The sequence below is a fragment of the Coffea arabica genome, chromosome 7e (genome assembly GCF_036785885.1).
Source record: "Coffea arabica cultivar ET-39 chromosome 7e, Coffea Arabica ET-39 HiFi, whole genome shotgun sequence".
NCBI classification, from domain to species: domain Eukaryota; kingdom Viridiplantae; phylum Streptophyta; class Magnoliopsida; order Gentianales; family Rubiaceae; genus Coffea; species Coffea arabica.
The window spans coordinates 11738526-11748843 of record NC_092323.1 but is presented as its reverse complement, the minus strand read 5'-3'; the positions used below and the strand labels follow the sequence as shown (position 1 = coordinate 11748843).

Sequence of the window (10318 nt, the reverse complement as noted above, 5' to 3'; positions counted from 1 at the left end):
CTTTTTTTCTCTCGATTTAGTTCCTATACATTATTTATATCCAATTTAATCTCTAAACTTATATTTCGATTCCAATCAAGGAGCTTAGCTTCCTATACATTATTTATATCCAATTTAATCTCTAAACTTATATTTCGATTCCAATCAAGGAGCTTAGCGGCGGCGCCACCACATAATTTCATCAGCTTCCCAATCGAGCAACCCAGAAGGGGTATTTTAGGGACTCCCATTGTGGAGTCTTAACCAAAATTAAAAAAAGGTGCAATCTTGCCGTTTCTTAGAACCCGAGATTCAATTCTTGACTTCACTTGGATGTTGTGAATTAGAGTTTTCAAATCTAGTCAGCTCAATTCAATTGAATTGAGCTCAATTCAATCCAATTGAGTTTCCATCAGATTCTGAATTGAGCTCAAACCAAATTCAATTGAGTTTTCAAAATCCAATGAGTCTGAATTTGGTCCTTGCTTTTCAAATGCGGCATAATCTCCCGAAAGAATTGGCAATGGAAATTATGTCGCAGAACCGATTGCAAATCTCCCGAAAGACTCAAATCTCCGAATGCAAATCTCCCGAAAGACCCAAAACCCAATTCAATCGAGAAATACCTACCCAAAACCCAAATCTCCCGCAGAACCCAATGTAGTGGAATTATGCGGTGAATTATAAAAGCAAGGACCAATGCGGTAGAACCGAATGCAAAACCCTCAAGTCGATGATGGCCTCAGCTCATCCTTTGGAGTCACTTCTCGTCCTCGTGAGGAGTCCATCTCCGCCGCCAATCCTTCCTTCACCGACGGAGTTGCCACCAAGGACATCTACATCGACCCCTTGACCTCTCTCGCCCTTCGAATCTTTCTTCCTGACTCCTGCCACGATTCCGCTTTCAAGTCCCGATCCATCAAATCAAGGGCTAAGGATATTCGACCATTCGATTATTCTGATCCCAGATCCGATTTGAACCAACTTCTTCTCCGGCGGAACAGCTATGGCTCTGCCAATGGAGTCACTACCACAACGCCGACCGTGACCATCCGAAATCAGAATCATCGGAGAAATAGCTACGGCTGTAATAGTGACAATGTCAATTTGAAATCGGATAGTGGGGTTTACGGAGGATATAATCCTAGAAACAAAAATTGTCAAAAATTGCCCGTCATATTGCAGTTTCACGGTAGAGGGTTCGTGAGTGGGAGCAATGCTTCAGTGGTGAATGATTTCTTTTGCAGGCGGATTGCCAAGGCGTGTGATGTCATTGTGTTGGCTGTTGGTTACAGGTTAGCCCCTGAGAATCGGTATCCGGCTGCATTCGAGGATGGGTTGAAGGTGCTGCATTGGTTGGCTAAGCAGGCCACCACCCCTCTTCTATGAGAGCTGAGCAAGAAATTTTTGTCCAAGAAATTTTTTTTGTTTTCATTTTGGGTTTTGGGTGGGTATTTCTCATGAGACTTTTGTTTCGGTTAATTTTGGTTAAGGCTCCACAATGGAAGTCCCTAAAATACCCCTTCTGGGTTTCTCAATTGGGCAGCTGATGGAAATTATGCGGTGGCGTCGTTGCTAAGCTCTTTGATTGGAACTGAAATATAAGTTTAGGGATTAAATTGGCTTTAAATAATGTATAGGGACTAAATCGACGAAAAAAAAGTTTAGGGACTAAATTGACGATTTTTCCCTGATATTATTTAAAACTAACGTATAAATTAAGCTAAAGAGAGCCTACTCTATAACTTTTCAATCAATTTTCCAATTTCATTTTATTAGATTCTTGGATTTCATACTTATATATATGTATATATATATATATGAAAATAAAAATTTATAGTATCATATATAATTACATATGTAATATGAAATAAATAATATGATATTTTCTTATGATAGAATAATATAAATTTTCTTGTGGTTAAACGATAATTTTGTTATGTTAGCTTACTTTTTTTTTGACATATGACGTGTTGTTTATATATATATATATATATATATATATATATATATATATATATATATATATATATATATATATATATATATATAAAGTAACGATAATTGATTTAGATTTCATGTATAATCAAATATAGGGAAACAGATTCACAAGATTAAAATAGCTTTTCAACTTTATTTCACAAAAAATAAGGATTAGTCAATTCGTTATTGCCATTGTAAAACATCCATAAAAATAAAAATGTTAGTGGGATGGGTGATAGGGGGAGGTTTTGAACAACGAGACAGAGGAACCTTATCCTATTGTCAGTCCTAACCTGCTCTATTGTCATCCCTAACTGTGCATCCTGTCCCCCATCCTAAACTTGCTCCATTGTCATCCCTAACTGTGCATGTGCAAATGTTAGTCAGTCTTCTTCTGGTTCCCAGACTATTATTCTTTTATTTATATATTTGCTCATTTATTTCCTTCTCAGTTTCGACTTTCTTAATTGTCAGTCACTCTGTCTAACAAATTAGCAAGAAAACAGATGCCTCCGTTGGTAAATGGTAAGTGGAAGTGCTATGGTGAAATTTGAAAATGATGGAAAAGCCCTGTCTTTGGGATCCAGATGTGAGCAGTTTAATTACATCCAGGGAGATTGAATCCAAGGGTTGGACTAGCTTTCGGCCTTAGTTCGTCTGGACAACCATGTTACGCTTTGGACCTAGGCAGCAGTTTACCTCCTTTTTGGGCGGCCCTTTTGTTACATAGGTAATGGGCCAATTTCATTTTAGTAGTTCTTCGGGATACTGTCGGAGAAAACCTTTTTTATGGGAGCTGAGGAATTATCTGCTGTTAATGTAACGGGCCAATAGGACTAACGTTGGGTTTTTCATTTCGGTTTACTTGCTAAGATTGTTTAACCGATAGAAAACCGAAAAATAGATAAAGCCAAATGTGAAGTACTTCAGTTCGATATTATAGTAGCTAAAATATGAGAACATTCAAAATTTGATCACCACTAATTGAGAGACGGATTGCACAATTTCCAAATAAATAGTCGAATTGGCAACCCAATCATACTGATAATTATAACCAGTTAGCAAGCAGATCTGTTGAACTTAATTAAGCTGATTGACAAAATTAAGAAATCAATCAGAATTGAAATTTGAAAAGTCCATTTTTGTCAATGAGGCATTGTCCAAGCCATCGATTACCTCAGAATTGTGAAACAATAAAAGTAAGCAAGATTAACCAAGTAGTTATGAAAAATTCTGGTTCGAAAATCAAGCCACCATTTTTACCCGAATTTCATTTTGAACCGGAAAAGAATTCTAGAAGTTTTGAGAAGCATATAAAGCAGGATAAAATAAATCCATGCCACACGTCGCCTCACCATGGACCGCCTAAAATACAACCAGCTGACTTGACAGCTGACACCACTGGAGCGGTTGAGAACCTCGACGCTTTATCGGCGCAATTCAACCGTTCTTCAGCCCCCAATGTCGACGGCGAAGATAACACCGTCAGCCACAGCACTCTCCACTACTCTCAAGCACCTCACCTGCAATCTCAACCTCCAGAACCACGCCCGCGTTCGGACCCTGTTCACCGGCGCTGCATATCCGACTCGGACTCTCAGACGAACAGGCGTCACGGTATCATTGTCGGCGGCAGCTGCAACTGAACCTCTAGAAGTCTGCGTGAAGGCCTCCGTCACCACTCCCAACAAGCTCGGCGATTGTAAGCACTAGTTTCTGAATTCTTTACCCATCGACAGTAGTTTTATTAGGCTGCATAATTTCAACGCCAGAATTTGTTAACATGAAATATATATATATTCATTGTTTGTCACGAATAAGTATAGCACTGTTTGTGACGTGATTACGTGAGATAAAATAGTGATTGGAGCACACATTTAGGGTATAAATATAAAAGTTGTTTCAAATAGATAGTGAGTTATCCTAACGGATGTGAAATTGCAGTATTTGTATAAATTCGTATGCAAATAATACAAGTTTGACTCGCTATTTGAATGTGTCTGTTCACTCTTTAGGCCCCTTTTCCCAGAGGGTTTTGTTGACATTGGAGGAAAAAAATGTGCCGTATGATGTGAAGTTGGTTGATTTCGCTAACAAGCCAGATTGGTAATTGTTCATTTCTTTTTTCAAAAAACATGGTGGTCTGATTAATTAGAGATGGATATTGTGTGATTAATCCTGGGTCTGCTCTGAATTTTGTCCTTTTTTTTTCTTTTTGGTTTTTTATGGATCATAGGTTCTTGCAAATAAGTCCTGAAGGTAAAGTCCCTGTGTTAAAGCTGGAAGATAAGTGGATTCCAGATTCAGACGTTATTACACAGGCACTAGAAGAAAAGTTTCCTGAACCGCCATTGGCAACGCCACCTGAGAAGGCTTCCGCGTATGTTATAAGCTTAGGCTTGATTTTGGACAATGTTTTGGATGCTTGTGTTTCTAGTTTGAAGTGCATTAATTGAATCAAGAGTAGAAAGACCTTGTTGTTAATTTTTGTTATCCTCTTGCAGTGGGTCGAAGATCTTCTCCAAATTTATTGGTTTTTTGAAAAGCAAAGATCCCAGTGATGGAACAGAGAAGGCATTGCTTGATGAGTTATCTGCTTTCAATGATTATCTTAAAGAAAATGTACGCGATTCACTTTGATATAATGCATGTCTTTCTTTATCATCTAGTCACTAGAATATGTTGTTTCCAATTAGCTAGCACAGCACTTCCATTCATATAATTCACTGACAAAGATTTTGAACTTCAAGCTAGTTCTTGGTAATTTAACATCGACCGTGGATGATACATTGTTTCCAGTCGAAATTGGTTGTGTGAGATGCATCTAAAACAAGTTAGTTTCGACTGATCCAGTGGACATTTTGCTCTCAATATGACCTTTTCTTGGTTGGAGCACCTCATTAGTGAATAAATCTGTGGTTTCACTCTGCAACTCTAGCAAGGTGAAATTGCTTTTACGTTTTCTTATATCTGAAACATATGTGCATGAAGGGCCCACTCATCAATGGAACAGAAGTATCTGCTGCAGATTTGTCCCTTGGACCAAAGCTTTACCACTTAGAGATTTCTATAGGGCATTATAAGAATTGGTCAGTTCCGGACTCTCTTACATATCTGAAGTCATACATGAAGGTATGTTCACATTCTAATGCATATCTTCAAGCAGTGATTTCCAACATCTCACTAATTTTTACATGATACATACAAATTATTCTGTTTAAGGGGTATTGCAACTTAATCGGAATTGTGTTCACATTAGATGGTTGACTGCTGCTCCACAATTTTTAGTGGTTCTGTGCTAAAAACAACCTCCTTGGAAGTTGATGATAAAGATTTAGCATTTACTGCTTCTAGTCTCTGTGCGTCTTTTTTGTTTCGTGACTTTTATCTTTGACGAACTTAAATTTGGTGGTGTTAGTCTCAAAGATTGTTGAATTAGGCTGAACAGTTCAACCGTATTGACGCCAGCAGAGACGCAAGAGAAGGAAAATCACTTTGATCATGGATCAAACGTTTGGTTTTTAGGATAAACCAATAGAAAACAAGGGGGCAGTTTCTCACGTCTTTAGTATTCCTAGAAGAAGAAGTAATACGAAGCAATTATTTCATTAGATGTCAAAAACTCAATTACACGTGCTAAACCTGAATATTTACAGCATGAATATATGAGATAATGGAAGTCGACCGTAAGGGTCTATATTTAACTAGTTCTATCTTGCTTAGATAATGGAAGTCGACCTTGTCCTACAACACCTTGTCCTGCTAAGACAGTGAAAGTCGACCTTAAATCTGGTTAATGTTCAGATTAGATGTACCAAGTTTTTTTTTTTTAACCATGTATTTATTGCCTCTGGCACAGGCTATATTTTCTTTGGAGTCCTTCATCAAAACACGGGCTCAACCAGAGGATGTTATTGAGGGTTGGCGACCAAAAGTTGAGGGCTAAAATAGCCTGGAATCTTCTCCTATCATGATTCAGCAGCTTGCGTAGTTTCCTTCACAAGCAGTATAACAGTATGCAGCATCCTTACATTTCTAGACTCGTGTACGTTTGTTTTAGTTTTCATTCTTCCAGCTCAGCCTAGTTTTCAGATGTACATCTAAGGGGAGAAGAACACATCTGTATGTGGAGATGCTGGATTGCAGAAGGGTGTGTTTGGATTGCAATTTTTCTTTGAAAATTACTACGGCTTTTCGTGGACATATTTTTCAATCATTTTTTTACCTCATATATATATAACCGCTACAGTAATTTTTTTACAAAAAGTCCAAAAAAATGCAATCCAAACAAAAATTGTTAGTCATAATTTTTCACCCTATTTAGATACACACGTAAAATTAATTGAGTCCGGGGAAGGACATCAGAGTTCAGAGTCGTAAATGTGTTTTGACTCTAAGACGTGAAATTTTCTTCAGGTCGTTGTCACTTTGAGGCCTTAGATTTCTTTTTGGCAATGGTGGGAGTTGGCATGCTGGTCTATGGTGGCGTACTGTCTATGCTAAGATAGAGTGCAAAAATTGATTTTCGCAAATTGCTTTTGTCACTTTGGAAATTTACTGGAGTCTCCGTTGCATACTTGTCGTTGGCTTCAATGGGCCCTCAAAATTTTCTCTGCTAGACTTCTTTGCTGTCTGAATATTCCACGATGATCCTCTCTTGGTCTGTGAAGGCAACTGTGTTGTGCTTTTGAAGTCCAAATTCCATCATTAAAATAATTTGTCAAGACTTTTCTTTATTAAAAATATATATTTGTTTTTGGGGGCTCAAAGTCATGGGTGAATAATTTTGTCATGATTCTCCTGCATATCAGACAAAAAACATAAATGACAATTCAGGAGGAATACTGTGCAAAACATAAATGATAATGAATACTAGTACAAATTTAGGAACTTCTGGGCTATGAATTTTTGCCTTACAAAATGCACATATTTGCTTCAAATGGTTTTTATGATTTAAAATTTTTGGAGGTATTTTTAAATTTTTTTAAATTAACGTCGTAATATTTTAAGAATTAAGAATTTTAAAATTTTTAATTAACTTCTTTAAGATTTCCAGCGTGTTTTAAGGCTGTAAATATTAGCCAATGTGAAATGTAATAAGTAGAAAATTACTTGTGTTTATTATTGTGTTGCTACAACTACAAGGGTGAGCCCTGCCTGTTAGTATTGAATAGATTCTTAAGTCTCCTTTTTAGACAAGTTCCATGCGCGTTTAATTTTACTTGGCTATGTTATTTTCCCTATTGCTATCTTTTCAGTTGCATCTATTTTACTTCAGACAAAATCAAAACCATTATGAATGCTGTGCTTTTTGATGGTCAAGCTAAGGATCCTTTGCAACTGTTGCCTTTGGGAATTAATTTACTTTGGAGAATTAAAGAAATTAAGCAAGTGGAGTGGAGTGGAGCTGGTGGAATGTGTCGGCAATGATCTCAGCAAATTAATAAACTAATACGGTCCGGATTTGAGTATATGATTTTTTTTTTCCTGCAACGATAGATGTCTTATAATCTAATCTAGCCTAACATAGGGGAAGAGGTAAAGGAAGATGGTCAACTAAGACCAGCCACATATTATGGTAAATTTATAGGAGACAGGAATTGAACCTTGACCTCCAGCATCACCATCACCAAATATGGTGATGACCATTGGACCAAATGGTCAGTGGCCCGGATTTGAGTATCTGATGAAAGCGAACTTTGATGGAGCTGTATTTATTGATCTGGAGGCATCTGGGATTGATGTGATTTGTGAAGGGACCATGGAAGACAAGCTCATGATGGTACGGTGAAAAGGCTTGAAGGTAAATTAAATCCTGCCCCAGAGCTTGAAGGTGAAAATGCCTCAATCATGTTATGGAGGATGATCCACTGATGATAACTCAATTCAGATGGGAAGAATCATTCGTCACTTTTGCAACCTTTGATACAACATCTGTTAGATTAGCTTCTTGGTTTTTTTCTTTTTTAACTTCTGGAGATTTGAGCCAGAGTAAAAAGAAATACGATTGGCCATATTATTTTTTTTTTCCGTGAATGACAAATTAATACAACTAATGAAGCGCAATTTTTTATCATTATTAACCAGTAGTGCTAAATGTCCTACCAACTCTACTCTACCCCACGACATATGGACCACCAATCCAGGACAAATGTCGTGCAAAATAAAATAATGATGAATAGTAGTAGGTGGGTTTAGATTGGCATTATTTGTAGTGCAAAAAAAAAAAAATTTTATTGCATATTCTTGTCTTTTCAGCAAATGTTCTACTACCAAGTAGTGGGTGAGTTTAGATGAGAACTCTCATTGTCCAAACACAAAAGTGTTTCGTTGAGAAAGCACAACAAAAAAAAAAAAAGAAAAAAAAAGAAAGCACGACAAGTCGATAATGGAATTTAAGAACTGTGCTCCATATCATTATTTGAAACATTGCAGGGTTAAGTGGGTTGAAAGAATGGCAAATAAGAAATCTCCAAATCCCTTCTTCGACAATTCAACCCCTAGAACAAAACCTAATCTGATTCATGCAAGTAATCAACAGATTGAGATGTAAAGTAATTTACAACTGAACCACGAACCAACTGTGAATCAATTCTGCCGATAAGCAATGTAGTTTGCCAGATGATACAACGGCGCAGCCTTGACAGCATCAAAGTGGCTGAGCTCTTCAGTGGCCATAGCCACCAACTCATCGGCAAACTTCTTTGCCCTCTCGAGCCCCATTAGCTTGGGATAAGTAGCTTTGTCAGTAGCCAAATCTTTACCTGCAGTTTTCCCCAATTCCTCCGACGATTTTGTTACATCAAGAATGTCATCCACCACCTGAAACAGCAGTCCGATGCACTTTGCATATTTCCTCATTCTCTCGATCTCTGCTTCATTTGCTCCTCCCATAATTGCTCCGCAAACTACTGCAGCCTCCAAAAGCTTTGATGTTTTGTGAACATGAATATACTCCAAATGATTCAAATCCACTTGTTCCCCTTCACTGCTCAAGTCCACAATCTGCCCTGCAACGAGCCCTTGAGAACCCACAGATGAAGCTAACTCAGCGATGGCTCTAACCACTCTACTTGCTTGAACGTTGCCAGTTTTTGCTGCTACGTGTTCAAAAGCAAGCGACAAAAGCGCATCACCAGCGAGAACTGCAGTTTCTTCACCATAGACCTTATGATTAGTGGGCTTTCCACGCCGTAAATCGTCGTTATCCATGCAGGGAAGATCGTCATGGATGAGGGACATGGTGTGAATCATTTCAAGAGCGCAGGCCATTGGCATGGCCAACGACTCATCTCCTCCTACTAACTCACACGAGGCGATGCACAACATCGGCCTCACTCTTTTGCCGCCGGCAAGGAGGGAATATCTCATTGCTTCGTGAATCTTGATTGGCTCCTGCAATGGGATAGCATCATCAAGTGCTTTATTCACCGATATAGCCTTTGTATTCATGTATTCGTCAAATCGGAAGTCCGGAAAAGGCGAGTCCAGAGACAAAGGCTTCTTTTCTTGAACTTGCGTGGCTTCAAGAGCAGAAGAGTTTGCAACATGGGATGCAGGATTAATTTTCTTAGGAACAATCATTCTAATGTTTTGGCTACGTGGGATTGTTTGGACAGATATTTTGAAATGATCAAGGTTTTGTTGAAGGAATGAACCTCCATAGCGGCTGGAGATGGTTGCAGAGATTGCCATTCTTGCTAGGCTCAGGGAAATACTGCCAACTTTGCACAATTGATATGCTGTTTGTGCAGAATATTGCACCAACTTATATAGCAAATGCTTCCAATCTCCTCGAGATACTGTTACTTGTCTTGTTGCTTCGAAATCTGAACCCATTCCAAAAAGACGCCTTGGACTTTCATGGGTCTGGTTGTAGTAATTTTGAAAGCAACACGTGTGAAGGTATCCATATATTAATTTAGTAATAAATAAATGGGAAAATTTTAGAAACCTCTGCTGAGATTTTTAACAATTTCACTAGCCTCCCCTAAAGTTTATAAATTTATATAAACCCCTCCTAAGGCTGAGGTTAAGGTTTGATAACAAAATTAGTCCAATTAGAAAAAGTAACATTTAAAAGTACCTTAAGGAGAGAGATGAAACTTTTATTTCATAAATATCCCTTGTGTATATATATAAGCTGTATTAGTAAAAGAATAAAAATAATTAATACACGCATTTCACCACTCAAAAAGTTCATATTTAATAAATTAGACAACACAAATAAATAACAAAACTACACTAATAATCACAAAATTCAACAAAACAAAATAGCCATCTATTTCGATATGATATTTGTTATGATTCCTATAACAGAAAAACTTTTCGAATTTTGTCTTTCTTTACCATATTT

The 10318-nt window shown here is 37.7% G+C and overlaps 3 protein-coding genes across 3 annotated transcripts; 2 read left to right on the top strand and 1 right to left on the bottom strand.

The window, feature by feature from the left end:
• The first annotated feature begins 693 nt into the window (after positions 1-693).
• LOC113700510 (probable carboxylesterase 16) lies at positions 694-1368 on the top strand. The gene has a single exon (XM_027220996.2). The coding sequence runs from the start codon at positions 694-696 to the stop codon at positions 1366-1368; it is 675 nt and encodes a 224-aa protein (XP_027076797.2).
• Positions 1369-3298: 1930 nt separating this feature from the next.
• On the top strand, positions 3299-6165 carry LOC113701218 (glutathione S-transferase DHAR3, chloroplastic-like). The gene is made up of 6 exons (XM_027221758.2): positions 3299-3664; positions 3978-4068; positions 4199-4342; positions 4467-4584; positions 4954-5094; positions 5822-6165. Exons 1-6 carry the CDS (start codon positions 3424-3426, stop codon positions 5906-5908), a joined length of 822 nt encoding a protein of 273 aa, XP_027077559.2. The 5' UTR covers positions 3299-3423; the 3' UTR covers positions 5909-6165.
• A 2186-nt stretch (positions 6166-8351) lies between these two features.
• On the bottom strand, positions 8352-9816 carry LOC113701217 (geranylgeranyl pyrophosphate synthase 7, chloroplastic-like). The gene has a single exon (XM_027221756.2). It carries the CDS (start codon positions 9799-9801, stop codon positions 8551-8553), a length of 1251 nt encoding a protein of 416 aa, XP_027077557.1. The 5' UTR covers positions 9802-9816; the 3' UTR covers positions 8352-8550.
• Between the last annotated feature and the right edge of the window lie 502 nt (positions 9817-10318).